This window comes from Schistocerca americana, chromosome 9 (assembly GCF_021461395.2).
Source record: "Schistocerca americana isolate TAMUIC-IGC-003095 chromosome 9, iqSchAmer2.1, whole genome shotgun sequence".
Taxonomy (NCBI): Eukaryota; Metazoa; Arthropoda; class Insecta; order Orthoptera; family Acrididae; genus Schistocerca; species Schistocerca americana.
In genome coordinates, this window is record NC_060127.1 from 81,538,937 (window position 1) to 81,563,021 (window position 24,085).

The window sequence follows — 24,085 nt, forward strand, 5'->3', positions numbered from 1 at the left end:
AATGTTACATTATACATTATACAAATTAAACAGAGCCATTACATTTAATGAAGGCAACTATTTACTGCAACAAGAAATCTTTTATTAATATAGTGTTTTAATTTCCCTAGCAATACAAGATATAGAGCTAAACAACATTTACAGTTCTATAAAAAAATTTAACTCAATGTAGAACAATTTTTTGGAAGCACTGGAAACATGCATTATAGAGCTCCACTAATTTCTGAAGTCTTTTCTATCCTAAATTATTTTTTAATTTTGACCACACAAGCTCGTAGGTGGTGAAGATTGTCTCAATGGATGCAGTGCAGGCAGGCAGGCAAGAAAAGAAACACTAAGAACGTAGTTGCAACAATGGGTCAGTGTTTCGAATAAATTAATCATAGGCATTTAAATGGAATTATTAAATTGTCAACACAAAAAATTTAAAAAAAGACACAATAGCCCATAAAAACCCAATTTTCCCACCTGGGGTTTTTTATTTTTAAGAACTGGGTTTTCCAGAACCCTGCTTGCACAAGATAAGAGTACTGTGAAGGGTTGCACAGTCTTCCGACTGAAAGCCACAGCAGCAGCAACGGAGTTGGAGAAGCCTACTCGTAATGTGGTATGGAATAAAATGCCCATTGTTAGGTCACTATATATCATCTAGGTTGATGAAATGATACAGAGGCAAAAATCAGGGAAGATGTAAGGCAGGATTGCTTATTGGCACCCCTGATATTTAAACTGTACAAAGATTGGTTGGTGGCTGGATTAAAAGAGAGGGAAAGGGACCAAACTACAAGGTCATCAGTCCCTTGTACCGAATAAAACAATTCCTCAAGTATAGAATAAAACGAATGAGACTGACAACTCAAAACAGAATGAAAGGAAAAATCACAAGAAGGATGAAGGGCAACAAACATGTAAATGGACAAAAGGGGACAAGCTGACCACAGAAACACAAGAAACGGGATGAAGAGATTAAAACAACAACGCAGATTACCATGGCTAACTGACCGTGAGAATAAAAAAGGAGAAGCCAGTCACTCTGCAACACATTAAAACATCCACCCTAGAAGCACTAGGGTGGAGAACACAGAGGGACAAAGGACGTGCGCTAAAACTTAGATCAAATGATAAAACCCACCCTCACGAATAAAATGTAAAACTAAATCAGCCGATGAGACGTTGTCAGATAAAATACGCAGCAATGAGTCCAGTAACCCACGATTTTGTTGCTAGGTAGTCAAACTGGGACAGTGCACCAGAATATGGGCCACTGTCAACCAAGCGCCACACCGACACTCAGGTGGGTCTTCACAGCGCAGGAGGTAACCGTGGGTCACCCAAGCGTTGCCAATGCGGAGCTGGGAGAGGACAACTGAATCCCTACCAGAGGCCTCCCATGGAAGACTTCCACACATTCGTAGTCTCCTTAATGACACGCAGTTTGTTGTGTGTACTGTTATGTCATTCTGTCTTCCAAAGCCAAAAAACCTTATGTTGTAAGTCAGAACGCACGTCAGGTTCAGAGATGTCCATCTCCTGAAGCGGTTTCTGCATAGCCTGTTTGGCCAGCCTGTCGGGAAGTTCATTGCGTGGGATGCCGACGTGTCCTGGGGTCTAAACAAACACCTCTGAACAACGGGACCAGTCGATGGCATTAATGGACTCCTGGGCAGATGCTACCAATGGATGGCGAGGGTAGCACTGGTCAATAGCTTGTAGGCTGCTCAAGGAGTCAGCACACAGAAGAAACGATTCCCTGGAGCGTGAAAGGACATACTGAAGCGCACAAGAGATGGTCACCTGCTCTGCAGTGAATACACTGCAGCCATCAGGCAAGGAATGTTGTTCAAAATGGCCTCTGTGGACATTGGCAAAGCCAACATGACCATCAGCCATGGAACTGTCAGTGTAAACCACTTCAGAGCCCCGGAACAGGTCAAGAATCGAGAAGAAGTGACGGTGGAGAGCGGCAGGAGTAATCGAGTCCTTAGGTTCATGCAAAATGTCCAGACAAATCTGCGGCCTAGGTATACACCATGGAGGTGTATGCAGACGGACCTGGATGGGAGGTGGTAAAGGGAAGGACTCCAGTTCAGACAGAAGGGATCACACACGAACTGCAATCGTTAGCCCTGACCTGGGCCGCCGATGCGGGAGATGAACTGCCACGGGTGGAAAAAGGTGACGGTAATTTGGATGCTCAGGAGAACCACGAATGTGTGACTGAATATGTGATTGAACAAGGGCTCTGTAGAACTGCTGCAGAATATTTTTGAGTGATCTGCACCCCCGTTGGTGTTGCTCAGGCAGCGGAGGGCATTGAGGTGCTGCCAGCACTTCCGCTTAAGCTGACAAAGGTGAGGTAGCCAAGTCAATCGGGCGTCGAAAACCAGTCCTAAGAGTCGATATGCCCCCACTACAGTGAGTGGACTGTCATGAAGGTAAAGTCCTGGTTCCAGATGAACGGTATGATGCCAAAAGTGCACGACACAACTTAGCGGCCGAAAACTGGAAGCCGTGGGCGAGAGCCCATGACTGCACCTTGTGGATGGGTCCCTGTAGGCACCACTCAGCAACACCAGTACTGGTGGAGCAGTACGAAATGCAGAAGTCATCTGCATACAGAGAAGGTGAGACGGACGGCCCTACAGCTGCTGCTAGACTGTTAATGGCTACTAAAAATAGTTATACACTCAGTACAGATCCCTGCCGGACCCCATTCTCCAGGATATTGGGGGAACTACGAGAGGCATCAACTTGGAAACGGAAAGTACGGAGCGACAGGAAATTCTGGATAAAAATCTGGAGTGGCCCTCATAGACCCCACCCGTATAATGTGGCAAGGATATGATGTTGCCAGGTCACGTCATACACCTTGCGTAGATCAAAAACGCTGTAGAGCTCGCCGACTCTCTGTAATTGCCTCAGCAACTTCTGGCAACCACAAAGGGACTGTCTTGCACCAGGGGCACCCTAAAGAGCGACGGATCACATTTACTGCCACAGAAACGATTGTGGTATTCACCTACTCAACCATCACATCGATTTTACCATGTGGGGGAGAGTCAACTGTGACATCAGAGGTAAAAGTTTCCCAGTCCGCCTTGTTTAAAGCCCATCTGGGCAGGCGTCCGTGAGCCTGACGTCAAGACAGTGACAGAAAGAGAGAGAAGTGGTCACTCCACACAGGTCGTCATGTGCTCGCCAGTGGACAGATGGGAGAAGTCCTGGGCTGCAAATTGACAAATCAATGGACGAGTAACTACCTCGAGCCACACTGAAATGTGTGGCAGCCCCAGTATTTAAGAGGCAGAGGTCAAACTCAGACATCTTTGCCTCGGCCAGTAAGCATGGCATCACCCCAAAGGGGTTATGGACGTTAAAATCTCCCAAACGTAGGAAAGGTTTAGGGAGTTGATCAATCAGTGCAGCTAATACGTTCAGTGGTATTGCACTATCTGGAGGAAGATATACATTACAGACTGTTATTCCCTGTGTCATCTATATTCTGACAGCCACAGCTTCAAGAGTGTTTGAAGGGGCACATGTTCACTACAGACCGAGTTTAGGATATAAATGCAAACTACACCTCACACTAGATTATAGTCGTTACAGTTTCTGTAATATCCCTTGTAGCTGTGGCGGGCAGGGGTCCGCATTGCCGGGAATCAGGTTTCCTGGAGGGCAATGCAGAAAGCAGGCGTAAAGCTTAACAGTTGCTGTAACTCAGCCAGGAGGTGGGAAAAACCGCCGCAATTCCACTGGACGATGACATCATCATGAGACTGGGAAGGTATGGAACATTCAATGAGGCAGTTTATGCCTCAGGGTCACCTGCTGCCATCGACTTTTTGCCTGGGCAGTCTATATCCATTGTGTCTGAGGGTCTGGCGACATCCAGGTCTTCAGCTGACGCCAGAATCTCCACCCCATCCTCAGATGCAGAGCTTGTTGGTAGTGGTTGTGTGGGTGCCATCGCAAGTCCCTTGTTCTTAGGGGTCTTCTTTTTTTATTTCTCATGCTGTTCCTTGGGTTTTCCTGGCTGGGAGGACTTCACTGAATCAGTCTCCGGGACTGAAGATGAGCACGGAGCCCTATTGTAATGTCTTTTGCAGCAGTCTCTCCGCGATATTTTCAGAAATTTTTATAAATTATATAACTCAGTACATATCTCGAAATATCTCTTCTTATCTTACCGATTCCTAAACTTTAATATACAATGATTATCAATGCAAAGTAGTTTCAAGCCCTATTATTCCTTGGAGCGTGCATTTACTCCATGGAATAGCTTCTCTGCTATCTTTTCTCTTATGAAAAGAATGATTCAGATCTTGCCGATTAGCCGTAAAAGAATGAAGATGTATATGAATGTATTGTTGAACTAGTCGCCATCTTAATGAGATTCTGTATGAGAAGGAATTTAATACATGAACTAAACTAAAGTAAATGTGTTCGCGTATTATTTAACTGATTATTATTGACAGTGTCTGCTTACTACGCTGTGTTGCACGGGATCAGTGGGGAATGTCTGAGTTACACTGGATGAACCTGCCATTTTGTATGCCCAAGATATCCAGTTTATTACTTTCAATAAATGGGCTGACACGGTCTTACCAGCAGATCTCCGGTCTTCCCCATGTGATCACCGAAAGTTAATAATTATTACAAATGTGTTCAGGAGATCAACTGACAATTTTCGTTGCACCGAGACTTCAAAATTGCTTCACTGTCTTATGGAATTTAAGTTAAGCTCAATTTAATCAGGATAGAACAGTATTGAACTGTGTGAATGTGATAAGCCTGCTTTGTGAATGAAAATTTCCTTAATATACGCATGTTTTTTACTATCCTGATCAGTGAAGCTAAATCAGGTCAGTGAGAGAGAGGTTTTTAAATTTCAGATCCCACAAAAATTATTAAACTATGACCAGCTGCTTTTGGGCTCTCCAGCTGCTAGCAAGTGTCATCTTTCCCAATAGCAGAAACCTGGGAAGGGAGTGACACATGGGACCACTTCCTAGCGAGAGGAGCCGAAGAAGCCTTACCAGGGTGTATACGCGGACAAGGAAAACAAATTCCCGGACTTTTCCCAGTTAAAAATATACTTTCTCCCGGATGAAAACACACTTTTTCCGTGTTAAGCGATGATATACTTTCCCTCGGAACTGCAAAACTTACCAATCCTTTGACTGGTTACGGTTTTATACGGGGGCGGTGAATTTCCCAGCACTTTAGAAAACGAAACGCAGGGAAAAAAGACACATTTTGGAAATATCTTTGAAGTGCAGCAACACGTACACTTCGTATTTTCGTATTACGAAAGTATACATTGGAAATCCACCAAACACCGCATGTTACTTTCCGAATCATTGAAATCGAGACTGCGAAGCACTTTTGTAAGCCAGTCATAGCTTATGTAACGTGATCTCGCCGGCCAATGACAGTGGATATTCAGAGCATAGGTCACGTGATGTAGTCAGCCAACAGCAACATCACTGTTCAGTACCACGAACACACAAACAGAGAAAGTTAATAGTTTAAATTAATATACATAGTGTTGCTACAAGGAAAGCAAAGCTTTCACATATAATATTGATCTCTAAGGTCAATAAGCTGCAAGAGAAGCTAAGCTTTCGCATATAATGTTGATCTTTTTTGTGCATGTTACACTTTAAGACATATCATACAAATGTGCCAGTAAAATTTTTAATAACAACATAAATGTCTGATCTTCAGGATTCGAAATTCTTCTAAATGGCTCATCATCAAAGAGTTGATTTTTAAATGAGAGTCAAACGCTCTGTGATTTAAGAATCATGGTACATTATCGCACATAGTTCAACTTGCGTGAAAGAATATTTACTTTGAAAGCATCGCTTTTCAAACCACCATTCGCAATATTTTCCCGCGACCTGTTAGAAACAGGTTCGTTTCAGCAGTTGCCAGAGACCGCAGATAACAGACGACACCGCACTTGCGCAGCTATCATGACGGAGGAAGCACATATGTATGTACATGTAAAACATTGAAAGATCATACATTATGTCATAAAAGAAACAAAACAATAGAGGATACTCCAAGAGCATCGGAATTTCGTGAAGCATACTAAAATGTGCATATTTAAAGTGCATATTTAAAGTGCACATTCGTATGTCTAGATTCCCAATGAAGTAGACCTCACCTGATATTAAGCTTTTCAGTGTGGTTTTTGGGATGTAAATTTTCTTGGAGCACCAGTACTTTATTATATCATGTTTGGTTCTTTATTATGGCATAATGCCATACGTGCTAGAAGATGAAAACTTGCACTTGAAATGCAGCGAACAGTTGAAACTAGCCAGTACTGTGGAATTAAACCTTTCGTTCCAAATACATGGACTGCCTCTTTGGAAAAGGTTAATAAAAGTCAAATTTCTTTAGCAAACAGACAAAAATAACTTCATTGTTCTGCAAGGTGATTAATGCTTGACTATCAGAAAGGCGGAAATAAAATAAAATTTGAAACTAATAACATATTTTAGCCTTCCGTAATTATGTCAATGTAACTAATTCACTTGATAGTTCCTGGCACAGATATCCGTTTTGTTTTCATTTGACATGAGAGTAAACGAAGGGGAAACAGCAAAATCACTAAATGTAAACACGGGTCATGTGGAGACTACCCACTATAACTCAGACCGCTCTGCGCATCAGCCCTGGATCTATGATATTTGCTAACCGGGTCAATACAAAAAAAAAATCGAATTTTCAAAAATATGTTCATCTTGTAGCGCACATCTTTCTGAAAAGTCTGCAACATATATGTTTGAGGAAAAGTAAGACATGTATTTGGTCTTAAGTGTGCCGAAGTGCAGTGCCAAGCCTCTTCATACAGCATTCTCCTACCGCACGTCACTGTATTTCGCTCTGTGGAATTGAAACGTGTATATTTTGTAATGGATGCCATCAAACTATATTCAGGACAGTGGAAATTGAAATGTCCTGTGGTGCCTCTCATGCTCCCAGTTGGCCGGTATGACAGCTCGCCACCTCTTTTTAAAAAAAATCTCGCAATTAATAGCGAATGGGATTATTTGTAATCGGCAGAACAAGAAAACTTCAGAAAATTTGCACTCTTTAAACCATATCAGCTAATAACTTGTTGTTTTGTGTAACATAAAATTAAATACAGGATACATAAAACCAATAAAGACAAGAGACAAGCAAGAAAGTACACATTTCTTCAATCCTTAGCTCCTAGCATTTTGTCTCTCTTATCTTGCTACAGCTTTACACGGCGTGCTTTCCTTTCTGTGTAAGAATCTATTACCTTATAAAAGTTCATCGAATGTTTTGCTACATGAAAAATCGAAATGTCGTTTATCTAATACTAAAAAAGCTGTTAATACAAATAATACCCAATACTGGTGTGGTTTCTCGATCTGATCACGCCTATTTTGTCACTGTCTGCAGACTGTTTTGGCACATTTCATTCATACGCACCAGTTTCTCAAGCATGAGATCGAAAAGTAGTATTACAAAATTTTTATATAAATTTGGAATCTTCTTATTCTTCCACAATTTGTGTGATGTCCCCGTTTTTCCTCCTTCCTCGTTCTAACAAACAATCATGTCATCACCAATTCTGTAGTTATTCCTGCCATTGTCAAAATTTGTTTGCCGATTAACTTCACTAACCCTGCAGAATCACATGATTAGTTACCCCGCGATTAATCTCCAGTCAGGCATTGTTATGTTCGTACAATATGTTTTCTGCGTTACTTCCAGAATACAACTTAAGTGACTGCTAGCCGGGGACTGTACAACTGGTTCTTACTAGTGTAGCGATCTGGCCAAAAATTTTCTATCAAAATTTCATTTTCTTGGATACACCGAGAAGATAATACATAATCTTTCTCACCTGTTATTCCTGTTAGTCATTTATTTCCATTCTGGTAGTCTGAATCTATGGATTTCGCTAGTAATTAGAACAACACTAATCATTTGCCAACCCAATCAACCACATAATCAGACAGCGATTGGCATTCATCCGTTCAGCTTTAACCCGCTCAGCTCTTATAGCCCCATCCCCTATTGTCTGCGGAAAGTTTATTTCTAGATGCAAGGAGGATTCTCCTGACAGAGACATCACGTACACTATGCACGCATTCAAAAATTAACTTACGATTCATTCAGAAATCAACTTAAAATGTGTTCAAAAATGTTCAAAAACCAACAAGGATGCGCTTCAAAATCATATGAAAAATCAATTTGTGAAACAAGTATTTTTTCCTGAAGAATATGAATTTGGCGCCCCCCTTTTCTCGGTAGCATCTAGCTTCTTGCTGCGACTGCTTGCACAGTCAACAGTCACATTTCTGTAGCAAGAAGTGGGAAAATATACTACTCAAATGCGACTCAACTGCGCATGAGCCCACTTGTAACTACTAAAACGAATCTAACGTAAACAGTTGTGACTTCACGCTCAGTGGAGGCAATTTGTTGTTATGGAGCATTACATTATCCTCCTAAAGCCTTTGACACATTTTGCTGTTGGCACATGCTTGAATGAGCACTGTGTGTCGTCATTCTGTATGGCACATTTCCTTTGCAACTTAAGTTATTTTCATTTTTTCTCTCGTTTATGTTTTATTGTTGAAGTATTATTCTGCAGTGGTATCCTTTGATAGGTAATATCCTTTGTTAGAGTATCGGTTCTTACCAGTCAAAATTACAAAAATTTAACAGAAAACTAAAACAACAAAAAATTCCTGGAATTCTAAAAAATTCCTGGTTTTCTCCCAGATGAAAAAATTGCCAGGTTTTTCCTGGATCTCCCAGGTTGTATACACTCTGATTACGCTTCTCTGGCTCAGAAGTGGGGACTGAAATCTCCGGTGGTTGGGGGGGTGTTACTCCCAAAGTAGGTGGTGCGGGAGCAACAGGGAGGGAAGTGCCCCCAACATCAAGGCAGCAGGTGTAATCTCCCGGTTCTGAGAGGCGGCAGGAATTCGAGGAATCGATGGGGCGACAACTGTTCTCGTAGCGGCAGCGTATGAGGTGGTCATAGCCACAGGATGTAGGATCTCAAATTTCCTCTAAGCCTCAGTGTAGGTCAGTCGGTCCAGGGTCTTATATTCCATGATTTTCCTCTCTTTCTGTAAAGTCCTGCAGTCTGGCGAGCAAGGTGAATGCTGCTCTTTGCAGTTGATACAGGGCACACACAGTACTGGGATGTGATGGACGTCCACAATCTCAACAGGTGGGACTGAAAGTACAGTGGGAAGACAAATGGCCAAACTTCCAGCACTTACGGCACAGCATTGGAGGAGGAATATATGGCTTGACGTCACAGCAGTAGACCATCACCTTGACCTTCTCAGTCAATGTGTCACCCTCGAAGGCCAAGATGAAGGTACCAGTGGCAACCTGGTTATCCCTCGGACCCCAATGTGCGCGTCGGATTAAATGTACACCTCGCCGCTCTAAACTGGTGCACAGCTTGTCATCAGACTGCAAAAGAAAGTCCCTGTGGAATATAATACCCTGGACCATATTTAAGCTCTTATGAGGTGTGATGGTAACAGAAACATCCCCCAACTTGCCACAAGAGACTGTGACTGTGACTGGGCAGAAGATCTTGTTTTTATCAAAACTGACCCAGAGCGCATTTTGGACAAGCCCTCCACCTCCCCAAACTTGTCCTCCAAATGCTCCAAAAAAAACTGAGGCTTCATGGACATGAAAGATTCCCCATCAATTCTCATACATACGAGGTACCAGGGAGAATAAGCTTCACTGCCATCCTTAGCCTGGCATTCCTCCCATGGTGTGGCCATGGAGGGGAACGACTTGGGGTCATATTTCTTAACATTAAAGTTAGACTTTGCTCACTTAGGGACTGCTGGTGGTGGACCACCAGCAACAGATGACATACAATGCTTCATGGCGTGTCATCTGCCCTGATGCCACCCACTCCGACCAGGGAACCCTCCCCACAGGCACCATCCAGCCGCAACAAAAGCCACCTGGCAGGATGGCCACTGCCGGGAGTCCCGATGCTCCAAGATGACAGGCATCTACTCCTTGGCATACGTGGGGAGTTAACAGCACAGGCATCAGCAGAGCAATCCCTGTGTTGTCAGGGGGTTACAACCAACAGGGTATATGGCGGCCCCACCACAACAGACTGGCTACCGTGCTGGATATCAGATGCAAAGAAGTCCATGGTCATCGTCGGCAGACTGCATAGTGCATGGTAGAAAACGCACCCAGGAAGGTGTGCTCGCCCAAGAGATGGAGAATGGACAGGACTGCAATGCGACAACGAGAAAGTGGGCTAAAGATCTCAAGGCACAATGGACATGATGTACCATGTAAGGGGCCCTTCCCCAATTGGCTCACTCTTCGGGAAAATTTTGAAAAATGGAGGTCGAACCCTACAGGGGACCATCACATAATGGCCGAAACATGTGAGACTCCTTTTAGTCGCCTATTACAACAGGCAGGAATAACTCGGGCCTATTCTAACCCTCAGACTAGCAGGGGGGTCTGTACAAAGAGACAAAGAGGGAAGGCAATGACAGTTGCTACATGGAAACTTTTTGTCAGAACGGAAATGAGTATGATACAGCCACTGATGTCACAGCTGTATTTGCAGAAAGGTAGCACCAACTGAATCAGGTGCTTGAAGAAATGGTGGCGACACCACGTATAAAATAATATAATGGTGAATGCAAGATGTGGGGCTGCTAGATGGCTAAGGGACAAGAGACTCTTGAAGAGATGGAAAAATTTTGCGTTCTTGGCTGTAGAGTTGTAGAATAGATAATGGGAAAATGCAAGAAAGACAGTAACATAGATTTCAAAAGGTATAAGGGGATCCAATAAAAATACGTGTTTAATAAGCTCGAAAAGTCCAATAATATAAAGCTTGCTAACGGAAAAAGATTCATGAAAAGCTACAGTATGTGATCAAAAGTATCTGGACACCCCCAAAAACATATGTTCTTCATATTAGGCACATTAGGCACCTTGTGCTGCCACCTACTTTCAGGTATTCCATATCAGCGACCTCAGTAATCATTAGACATTGTGAGAAAGCAGAATGGGATGCTCCGCAGAACTCACGGACTTCGAATGTGGTCAGGTGATTGGATGTCATTTGTGTCATATGTCTGTGCACAAGATTTTAACTCTCCTAAATATCCCTAGGTCCAATGTGATAGTGAAGTGGAAATGCGAAGGGACACGTACAGCACAAAAGCGTACAGGCCGACCTCGTATGTCGACTGACAGAGACCGCTGACAGTTGAAGACGGTCATAATGCGTAATAGGCAGACTTGTATCCAGACCATCACACAGGAATTCCAAACTGCATCAGGATCCACTGCAAGTAATATAACAGTTAGGTAGGAGGTGAGAAAACTTTCATTTCATGGTCGAGCAGCTGCTCATAACACACACATCACACCAGTAAGTGCTAAATGACACCTTGCTTGGTGTAAGGAGCGTAAACATTGGACGATTGAACAGTGGAAAAACATTTTGTGGAGTGACAAATCACGGTACATAAGATGGCGATCCTATGGCGAATGCCCGGTGAATGTCATCTACCAGCGTGAGTAGTGCCAACAGTGAAATTCGGAGGCAATAGTGTTACAGTGTGGTCGTGTTTTTCATGGAGAAGGCTTGCACCCCTTGTTGTTTTGCATGGCACTATCACTGCACAGGCCTACGTTGATGTTTTAAGCACCTTCTTGCTTTCCACTGTTGAAGAGCAATTTGGGGATGGCAATTGCGTCTTTCAACAAGATCGAGCACCTGTTCATAATGCACTGCCTGTGGCAGAGTAGTTACATGACAATAACATCCCCGTAATGGACTGGCCTGCACAGAGTCCTGACCTGAATCCTACAGAACATCTTTGGGATCTTTTGGAACGCTGTCTTTGTGCCAGGCCTCACTGACTGACATCGATACCTCTCCTCAGTGCAGCACCCTGTGAAGAATGGGCTGCCATTCCCCAAGAAACCTTCCAGCACCTGACTGAACATATGCCTGAGAGAGTGGAAGATGTCATCAAGGCTAAGGGTGGGCCATCACCATACTGAATTCCAGCATTACCTATGGAGGGCGCCACAAACTTGTAAGTCATTTTCAGCCAGGTGTCTGGATACTTTTGATCACATAGTGTATGTTTTGGACACATTGAGGACAGAGAAAACAGAAATGAAACAATTAAAAGTCTTTGAAATACGGTGTGAGCAATACTATGAGTCGACAAGAAAGTGTCTAGAAAGAGAAAAATGAAACCAGATTTAACAGTTAGATACATAAACTATCTGGTGGAAAGTAGTCTCTGGACACCCATTATTGGAAATTAATTTAGGAAGTGTCCATACTTCACTTTTATAACAGCTTGAACTCTGCTGTGGATATTTTCAATGAAGTGTCTGAATGTCAGTTGGTTGATTTGGGGGTGGGGACCAAAGAAACTGTCCCGGCATTTGCCTGAAGCAATTTAGGTGTCCGAATGTCTGTGGAGGAATGGCAGCCCACTCTCCACCAAGAGCCAAAACCAGAGAAGGTATACCCAGACCACTGAAACTTTGCACTTGACATGTGTGTTTGAAGTTGGCCACATACTAGTTTAATAAGTGATAAGTAAAGAATGAGAAATGTGAAGCACTAGGTGTGGGGCAAAAACTGATTCCATCACAACTATCAATACCAGTAGTGATGCCGGATGCTGGGGTACGGAACAACATCGATGTTCTGACCAATCTCGAGTGTGTTCCATCGGGTTCAGATTGGGACTCCGGGCAAGCTATTCATGGATGTACTGTCCACAAACCATTTCCTCACAGATGCTGCTTTGTGACAGGTGATAGTGTCATGGTGACACAAACAATTAGCGTATCCTAACCCTTCCTCTACCATACACAGTACACTACACTGTAAAACAACTTCACGTCCTTCAGTTATTAGCATTTTCCTAAAAGTAATAACAGGACTATACCTCAACCACAGAAAGAAAAACACCACACTGTAACACCACCTCCTCCGTACTTCACTGTTGTCACTACACAAGATGGCAAGTAACATTCTCCAGAAGTTTGACGAACTTAAATCCCTCCGCTGAATTGCCATAGGGTGTACCGTGATTCTCCGAATCACTCATTTCCAGTCATCCACTGTCCAGTGGCATTGTTCTTTATATCCCCTCATGTGCCGCTTAGCACTGACTGCAGTGATAATGTTTGGCTTATGAGGAGCTGCTTGAACACTGTCTCCCACTCTTTGTAACTGCTTTTGCCCAATCACTGTGTTGCCCGGACTGCTGTTAACACTCAAACTCACAAGCGATTCCTTCCACCAATTTCATGGGATTTTTTACAATCGCACATCACAATGCTCGATAGTACTGTATGTCAGTGTGTGAAGTATGCCTGGCCTCAGTTTAGGTAGTTAAAATCTTGAACGTGTCTTTAAACAGCAACTGTAAAGTAATAGTCTCCCAACCAGTTGCCTGACACAGCTTTATTAGAATCCTTAACCCACGATTAACTAATCATAAAAATTATGTTCTTCAGAAGGAAATGTAATGCTTCTTACATCTTGTGTTGAAAAGTTATGTTAAAATAAAGCCATTTGGCTCTCGTTAAGTAAAAATTTATCTCAAAAAACAATAAAACAGCAGGTCGTGGCAATCAAATAACATCCGTGTGAACTTCACAGATAAAACTTGTTGACTGAATATACAAGGCCTACCACGTTAATAAGTTGACAAATATTATTTTTGAGGTTCACACTGTTGTTATTGATGGCCATGGCCTGTTATTTTATTGTTTTTGAGATTAATTTTTTCTTGATAAGAGCCAAATAGCTTTATTTTAACATACATTTTCAACACAAAATGTTTCACAAGTATTACACCTCCTCCTGAAGAAGGAACCTAGATCAATGGTTCTAATAAACCTGGTTCACACAACTAGCTGACTAGATTCTTTCATCCTTTCCAAAACTTAGCTGATCACATCACCAACAGTCAACTTGGGCAGCTCTAGAAGGGTTTCTTACCCAGGTGACATCCAATGACTAGTTCATGTTTGAAGTCACCGAGCTGTCCCGGCTGACCCATTCTGTGGTTACTGCTTCTCTACTGACAACACGGCACTCCCCACTCACTTTTATACTGGTGGTCTGCTTCTCGTGACATCTCGCAGTCAATTTCACATTACGGAAGGGTCTCCAGATACTTTTGATCAGATAACGTACTTACGACAGAAGTCGTCACTGAAAACGATAGCTGAAGGGACGACTCGCATGTAATCGCAGGGGCGGAGCCACTCGTGAGTATGTGGGGCAGATTGTCGATGTTGTGGATGTGACATTTATGCTAACGTGAAGAGGTTAGCTGGCAGGAGAGGTGGGTGAAGACCTGCACCACACCCACCTCTGTGTTGAAGACGAGAACTACAACATGGGACAAGTGTCTTTAAGTGGTATGTATGCAAAGTATTTTATTGGCCTCCAAAGTCCCAGGTCTTACCCTAATTGACCATATGTAGGAGCACATGTTGATTTCTGAATCCTGCAACTGGAATCCCTAACACAGATGCGGCAAGCACTCCAGACAGCATCGTTTTAGGTTTGGTTCTGTGGTGCTCTAAAAGTGTATGTGCTTGCTGACATTATTACAAGAAGGGGTTCCATTTATGTTCCTGCCCATAAATTTTTCAGCACATTCATGCCTTCAGAGGTTTGTCATTATTTTATTCAATAACTGAAAAATATAGTGCTCACAAAAAGTTTAGGGAGAGGTCTAAATTTAGTCGAATCTGTTTTCATCCATGAAGTGACAGCATTTTAGTCAATGTTTTAAATTATGTTATTAGACATCTTAACTACGAGTTTTAAGGTAAAATTTCACTGTACTAGCTCTAATATGTTTGGAGATGGACTGTTTTTCCCATAAAATGTGTACTTTCTTGTAAACAGGCAGTCCTACAGCTATGAAATTTTTATTGCCATTTTATTAGAGTATAGCAACCACAAAAATAACAACACAATGTGTGAAAAAATTTCTAGTCATCTGATCACCTCTCTAACAAACTTTTTTCCTCCAGTAAGTTGTGTGGAAAAATCAGGCAGTTTCATTCTGCAATAAACTCTGATTGGCAGCTTTGGGACCTATTCTGACTGTGCAGTTGTTTTCTCCACATCTCATTTGTGACGGATCCAGTGCGTGTGCTTTCTTGTGGGGAAACTGTTGTTCTTTCAGACCATTTGTTATAACCTCACTACATTTTTTGCTGCTTTGTGTAACTAAATTCTGTGAAAATGTGGTAATTACCTGTGTCTGAAGATACCATATGGCTAATTATTAGTACATGAAAATGCAGTAACATGTACTAATTACTGCATGTAAACCTAATGTGGCTAAAACACGTGTTAGTAATGCAGTGAGACCTTTTAAGGAAGCCAGCAATGGCAATTAAGCTCTGCGAAGAGGCAGGCCATGCAAAACCCTTCATCATCTGAATCAGAAGATTTTAAATGAGGGTCATAACAACTTAAAATGCCAAGTTATAATGATTAAACAATGGAAAATCCAGGATGGAACGTAACAATTTTGTGAAAAGGAAAGTTGGAGATGCTGAGTCGCAGATAGGCACAACAGAAAGACTGTCACAAATATAGCTTTCAGCCAGCACGGCCTTTGCCAAAATAAACAGCACACAGACATACATCCTCAAGCAAACGCAACTCACACACACGACTGCAGTCTCGAGCAACTGTGGCCACACTGAGTGTGAAATGCAGAAGGCAGGGATGAGGATTATTAATACCTATTAAGCAGTTAGATAATTGATGGGTACTGCCAAACTGCACACTGAGTGTGGCCTCAGTTGCCTGAGACTGCGGTCATATATATATGTGTGTATATGTGTGTGTGTGTGTGTGTGTGTGTGTGTGTGTGTGCCCACACACACACACACACACACACACACACACACACACCATCTATTCTGGCAAAGGCCTTACTGGCTGAAAACTGTATTTGTGACAGTCTTTTTGTTGTGCCTATCTGTGGCTCAGCATCTCCTTATATGGTGAGTAGCAACTTTCCATTTCACAAAGTTGTAATGATTTATTTCCTGTTTTGAATATAGAAGACAAAAATCTCAATATTTCTGTTCTGCAAGGCTTCGGCAAACAGTTGTGGACACTTTCTAAATGATCTGAGGAAACAAAGATACAAAATTTAGTCTAAAGCTTGATGTGGTGGTTAAAGAAGTCTCGGGAGCATGGTATCTTCTCACATGAAAGCCGCTTTGAACTACTTGTTAGGCAAAGAATCAGTGTCCAATGAACAAAAACTGAAAAATTTCTGCCTGCTTGTACCACTCTGGCAGTTCAGACCAATGGTGAGTCTGTGATGATCTAGACTTCCATCAGATCTGAGAGTATGGGGCACCTTTCTTTTGTTCAGGAGACTACACACACTATCAAATACTGCTGACAATGTTGGAAGTCATGCCACCACTGGCTAAAAAATTGCTTAGGGAAAACTTTATCTACCAGCAAGACAATGTCTCAAGTCACTCCTCTGGTTACACTAAGGACTGGTTTTCTAAGCAGGGTGTTAAGCTCCTTCAATGGCCAGCAATGGGCCCTGCCCAAACCCTACTGAATACATTTGGAACATGATAGCTCCACATCCAGCCACACAAAAACCTAAGGAGTTTATATTTTGGTGCAAATTTAGAAGAACACAGCTCCATGCTAAAGCGCACTGCGGGCCACAAGTGGGCCAAACTGCACGGAGCCACATATGCAGGCAGCGTGTAGGCCGAGGCTCAGTCTGTCTTGGTTTTGCTTGGTCCTCCATGGAAGTACCTGGTACAGTGCAACATTTCTTTCATTTCTTTTAGTATTGCAGTGTTGCATTTTTGGTTGGCATAATGCTCTTCAGTTCAGAAGAATCGCGATGTCAGTGCCGTTTACACTTAGCTATTTGTTCATGGTATGTAGGAAGCTCACAGGTCCCGTGGCTGTTTGCACTCTACTGATATAGTGCCACGAGCCATTAAAAATGAATGGGAACGCAGAAGACAGGGATGAGAATTACTGACATCTATTAAGCAATTAGATAATTAATGGGCACTGCCAATTTGCCATGGAACGACATTACAATACAAAAAAAAAAAGATGTAATTGACAATACATGAGCAAATAATCACAATGCTCAACAGATGAGATTCATTGTCCTGTACATCAAGAAGCATTTTGCGCAAACTTTACAGGCACGGAAACTGTCAGTTCCAACAGTTTTTGATGGAAATGATCAAAGAGTATGGAGATTTTATATACTACTGCAAAGTATGTTGGTTAAGTCTAGGGGCATGCCTGGAAGGACCCTTTACTTTTTTTTAAAATTAAAGCTCATTAATGTTGAATTTATGAAGAAAAAATAGTGCAGGGCCCAAAATTTCAGCATCTGGAATGGATCACTTATTTCGCATTTTAAGTGGACTTTACTGCACACTGCCACAGTAGACACAGCAAGGTGAGAAACAACTTATTTCCAGTTTGATGGGGATGCATTTAAAAAGAAAATCACATTGTATGAAGGAACAACTTCTGACACAGCTCAATTCCCTAAGCTCAGTGGTGCTAGAGAAAACACCGATTTTGAAGAGTTCATTGTGGCCTTGAAAGAGTTACAAGGATACTTTTCTAAACATTTTGAGGAAACTGCCAGTCTTACATATGTTTTCAATACCATTGCCATTTCAGTTGAAAATGTCCCTGTGCATGTGCCGATGTAGGTGATTCATCTGCAATATAATTCCCATTTTAAAGACAAATCCTATTACGTTAAAGCTGTCCAGGACAACTACATTGTTTTCCTCGGGTAGTTTCCACGTCTCCATAATGAGGTCGCAAAAGTGCTACAATATTTCAATCAACTTGTGTAAAAGATGTTTTCTGATTATGAAGCTAAACAAGTCATGATTACAAGGCAACCCGAGTGCGAAAACCTGTGAAATTGTCTGTGTGTGTCCGTATGCTGACAGTTTGTACCGGATAAAAATTATATTACGTCTTCAGCATGCCTTAAATAATTAAATAATATTGAAAATTTGTTTTTGTTAATATAATGGAAATGGACAGATAAAGAAATCTGCTCACCAAAAGGCAGCACGAACACACACACACACACACACACACACACACACACACACACAAGGATTTAAGTTGGTTCCTTCTTCTGGCAGAAGAGTTGAAGGGGAAGGGAGAAGGGTGAAGGGTGAAGGAAAAGGACCGGTGAGGTTTAGGGAAAGGGGTACAGTTTCGAAAAGTCACCCAGAACCCCTGATTAGGAAAGACTTACTAGACGGGATAAGAAGGAAAGACTGGCCTTTGGGAGTAGCTCCAAGGGAAAAGCAGGTTTCAAGAAACAGAATGTGAGACCTTAATTTTGCTAGTGCAAAAGCATGTTTTCGAAAAGAAAGGCTGTAATATGTGATGGGATTCATCATGGCAAGAGAGAACGATTTGGAGAGATAGAAATGGTGGTAATGGTAAAAATGAGAGGCACAGGATGGAAAATGATAGAAAAATGGAAGAAAAGCTAGAAAAAAATTTGGAAACAAAAAAAAACACAAAAATTCACACAAAAACCATGAGAATAGACAATGGTTAACAAGAGGCAATTAGTAGGTGAGAACATCTCACCATAAGAGAGGAAGAGTTGTCTATATGATACAAAAAAAGATTAGAAATTAGGAAAAAAAACTAATAAGTAAAGTCATGAAAGGAGATGAAATTTTTGTGAAATTTTTTAAAACTGGTCAGACAGAAAGAGAAAGTCGCAAGAGATAAGTAAACTACTTTGCTTCAGTCTTCCCCTCTCATCCCATCTCTTAGGTCTCCCCCCGACCCGGGGTTCTGGGCAATTTTTCAAAACTGTACCCCTTTCCCTAAACCTCTCCAGTCCTTTTCCTTCACCCCTCTTCTTTTTCCTTCAACTCTTCCACCAGAAGAAGGAGACACTGACTCCGAAAGCTTGTGAAAGTTAAATCCTTTTGTGTGTGTTTCCCTGCTGTCACTTGGTGAGTAGATTTGTTTTCTGTACATTTCCATTGTACTGAAAATGTGTTTTGGAGTTGTTGTTGGGTTGTTTTTGGGGAAGGAGACCAGACAGCGAGGTCATCGATCTCATTGGATTAGGGAAGGACGGGGATGGAAATCAGCCGTGCCCTTTCAAAGGAACCATCCCGGCATTTGCCTGGAGCGATGTAGGGAAATCACGGAAAACCTAAATCAGGATGGCCAGACGAGGGATTGAACCGTCGTCCTCCCGAATGCGAGTCCAGTGTCGAACCACTGCGCCACCTCGCTCGGTGAAAATGTGTTTTGTTTCTGACCAATGTCATTGAGGAATACGAAACCAAGTCGTATGTACTGCAATTACACTGCGATCTACATATGGCGTGTTCGCAGTTTCCCCCTCTTCCCCTTCTCCCAACTCTCAGTGTTTTGCATGGCAGTGGAGGAAGTGTGCAGACAGGCTGAGAGTTACAGCATGTGAGCACACGGCTCACGAGCTGAATTCTTGGCTGCCCCTGTCAAAGAGGATCAAGGAGTGGAACAAGGCTAAGGAGGCCCTATTAACTATTGAAGCTATTGTATGTAGATTACATAAATGTCTTCTTTTGCTTCATTAAAACTATTTTTTCAAAAGTTTATGGTTTTTTAAGTCTCACAACTTTCTCTAAGCAATGTACAAAACATTTTGTGATCACAATCCCGTTTAGAAAATTAGGCTTAAACAATTTTGTGTCGACCTCGGTTTTTTATTTTTCCCTTATTTATTTATTTACTTATTTGCCAGGTTCTGTGGAACCATGTGACTTAAGGCTAACCCATAATGGAATGAATCAGTAAACAATGAACAGAATGCTGATTAGAAAATTTATAAACAAAGGCTTAATAAAACAAGACAAAAGAGAGTACATCAATAAATACCACATTACAGGGAAAAATTCTCCGTTATTTTGAGGAACTCTGTGCAGCATAGAAGGAGTATGTCACAAGGGAATGTTTCAAGCTGCATTTGAATATCACTCAATTTTTTTTTATTTTTTGCCCCGCTGTGTTGGAAGCTGACTGAAAACAAAACCTGCTCTGTAGTGCACACCTTCCTCTACAATTCTTAAAGTAGTGTTCTCCAAGTGCCCGTCACTTTTCCATTTAGTGATCACTGAACAAATGTTTCTTATTGAATGGGTCAACACTGTCAACAACTAATCTCATGATGGAGTATTTGTACAGAAATGTCTGAGTTTGAATCCCGAGACACCTGAACAATGGCCTACATGTAGTTGGAAAATAAAAAAGAAGCCTCAAACACAAAATTCACAAAGGCAGCACAAAAATTCCCATACAGAACGACCCCGGCATTTACAAAATTTCGTGTGGCACATGCCACAAATTCTACATAGGGCAAAATGGTAGAAACTTCAAAATTAGATATAAAGAGCACACCAGAGTCAGTGAAAACAATCCATCCACTTTTTTTCAACATTTACAAACAGAAAAACATGACATAAAACCTGTAAACGAAGCACTATGAAATCCTCCATATTACGCACAAGGGAACATTCGTGAACATTCTCAAGGAAACAGGTATATATTCACATGCATACAGCAACCTGACAAATTTACTGAATGAAGAAACTGACCTAAAGCACGAAAAGTACATAGAGAACTTTGTTCACACCATAAGTCAAGAAAAGGGGTAAAGTAATATATCAGAGACGCTAAATAATACATATCTGTGGTAATAGTGATAACAACATGACGAGTGTAAAAACAGAGACATAACACCAAGATAAATCAATAACAAAATTATTACACGAAAAATTAAAAATGTAGAATAAAAATCTCAAATAAAACTGAAACAAACTCTATGCAAAAACATAATTAGAACCAAACCTATAAAAATAATAAAAAAACAACTGAATTTCACACATCACTTATTTATAATGGCAACTACTTAAGAAAAAATGTAATATCACTGAACCACAGTCATCCAAGCTGTCAGAAAAGTAGCATATATGGAAACCAAGTAAAATCTGATATACATCTCCTGTGTACACCTAAGAGAAAGTAATAATTCTAAAAAAGACAGCGCAGGACAGCGACAATGTCACATGTAGGGTAAAAACACCTGATGATGTATTATAGCTTTGCAGATCATAGTTACAAGACCACTACATTAAGACCATTGCTTACTTATGTATTTACAGAGCACGTAATGATGACAATATGCTGAAATGGGCTCATCGTGTATGATATAAAATATAAACAATTTACATAATAGTGCTGCTGGCTATTATTCATAATTATTACATCATTTAATGAAACCTCTACAATATAATAATGATCAGTAATTAAGGAGAAAAACAAAAATCACAACACACACAACAAAATGTTTAGGTCTAAATGTTATCTGGGAATCAAGATATAAATAATGATGCATTGATGATGGCTCAGACTTTCTGAAACATGTTTGGACAAAAAGACCAAGAATAGGTATGTTATTATATAATTCAAAAGGCCTAGCTGGGCAATGAATCCACCTTCTTCAGTGCGAATGCACAAATATGTCCAACCTCCTACAGGCATCTCGGAAGAGCCAATATGGAGGAAATGGAAAAGGGGTGCGGATAGGTGGCGGTCGATGAGAATATGGATCGGTCGTGAGGTGAGCTGAGATAGTCCATGCAGTTGCGATAACACTGTGTCCCAGGGAGCACAGTGGTTATGGCACCTGCCTAGTAAACAGGATATCCCGGGTTCGAACCGCAGTCCGGTGCACATTTTCACTTGTAGCTGCCGACGCCATGTGATGTCCCAATGCAGCTGACAGCAGTGATCCCTTCCCTTCCCTTTCCTTTCCTTTCTTCCCCTCCCCACCTTCAATTTACATATATGTGTTTTATACGAGGAGATGGAACCAAATCTTACAATAGACCTATCAGTACCTGACTGACACACTTCCAGCTGTCGGCGAGCTGCAAACAGCAACTGTTCTAAATAATAACTTGTGGTCATAATAAGGTTATTCCATGGTGTAAATGTGGCATCATTTCTTTGTGCTGATATGAGACTGGCCAAATCAAAGAGTCTACACATGCAGGTAGTTAAGTATGTCTTACATAGGGCTGGTGCTTCACAGACCCACCAGGGCCAGGAGGTCCAGCCGTCGGCCCGCCCCCACTGTAAAGCTGCTGCTGATGGGGCAGTGGAGGCATCACTTCCCCCTCTGGCACTGGTGGCGGCACACCAGCAGCAGCCTGGCGGTACTCCCCGCGCCTCGACGGCCGCGGCGGGCTCGACGATCGCAACGAGTTCGATCGGGCGACATTCGAAGTTTTCGGAATGCCACTCAGCCGAGGATCACCACGAACGATTGTCTGAAGAATGAAAGCGAACATAATTAGCTGACTTCAATTTTTAAATACCAATACAAATAAGACCATTAAAGTAAGAAGTGAGGCAAGTCACTATAAGCAAGCAACTAGCAACAATTGGTGAAAGTCAGAGGGCAAATCGAAAGGAGTTGAGTAACAGGTAATTATCAGAGAGATAAATTTTAAAGCAATTAGCAAAGAAACAAGTTACATGGCAAATTACCAAATGGATGAGCACTTATTTTATTCATAGCAACAACTAATAATGTTGGAGACATATGGCGAAAAATTTCAAAATATGCTTTTGTAAAATAGTTTTTACTGAAAAAAAAGTTATTTGTGCAACAGGACAAAGAATTTTTTACTGTTTAAATCACTGGGAGTAACACACAAAATAATGAATTTTAACAAATACTGACAACATGGAATGTTACATGCCCACTGAAATTCCTTGGGCTTTCAACTAAAATAGCTTAGTGTTAAAAAACAGCAGCTTTATGTAAGCATCCTTAAAATACTTCTATTATGCAGGTGGTACACTATGCTAAATATCAACCACACACACAATATTAAAATGACAGATAGAAATTCGTGTAACAATTTGTTTTCCCAGCAATGGTTGCAATGTATTAGGTCCGACATTTTTTTTTCCAGACACACCAATACCTATCCCTCCTGTGAAGCAGGAAAATTGGACCTAATGGAAGAGCCTAGGTGTCCTCAATAAGCAACATTCCAATTTCAATAATGTTGAGCCAATTTTTAAAACATTAGTATCAATGAATAATCATCAGTCTGGATGCAGACAGTATTCATTTGCTTCACAGGCTCACAATGCTGGCACAATCTGTGAGCTGTTCCGTCTGGGAATGCACGACAGGTAGAGGGAGAGGTGCGAGTTGGACATCAGATAATTTTTGGAAAAACAAATTTTAAGACAACTGGCAAAAAACAAGTTATATAGCAAAAGATCAGAGGGATGAGCAGTTAATTTATTGGTAGCAATAAGCAATAGCTCAATTTAAGCAACCAATGAGAGAATGGTAGGCAGATGTGTTTTGTAGCGATGATATGATAGCAATGTCTCATGTCCCAGCAACACCATTAACAAACCTTACATTTAGAAAGGAACATTTTGGAACCTTCATCAGTTGCCATGGAGCTTTTAAAGCATGGCTACTTTTGTAGTGATAACATAAGCTAACCTCTCATATACTAATATAGCCCCTTTGCCAGGCTGTGAGATGCAGTTGGTTGTGATCGACTCACAGGCATAAACAACCAGATGTCATATGCAACACCCCTAGTAACAATCCATAGATACTATGTACCTTCGCATTGAGCTTGATGTCTGACCTATACTAGAAACCCTGTTTTTGCCTAAACTTCTGTTACAGAATGAAGTTCCTCGGAGCATTCCTCCACTGATCTGACACTAAGCTTATGATACTATTCCTGTTCCTGACTTCAGAGCTGTGTGCACTCACCACATGCTATCAGCGAAAGTTTGAATAACACTGTGTAATACAAACACAAAATCAACTTAACCAAAAATTTGAAAGAGACAAAAGGTAAGCACTCATCAAATAGATGAAGCTCTGAGCAATTGACAGCCATATAA

The 24,085-nt window shown here is 41.5% G+C and overlaps 1 protein-coding gene across 1 annotated transcript in view; it reads right to left on the reverse strand.

Annotated features, from left to right (window-relative positions):
* Positions 1–24,085, reverse strand: part of LOC124551279 (serine/threonine-protein kinase PAK mbt) — a 111,927-nt gene that overhangs the window by 55,874 nt on the left and 31,968 nt on the right. Inside the window, exon 2 of the mRNA XM_047126281.1 lies at positions 22,210–22,467. Coding sequence (XP_046982237.1) covers positions 22,210–22,467 — 258 coding nt within the window. The remainder of the gene's footprint in view (positions 1–22,209; positions 22,468–24,085) is intronic.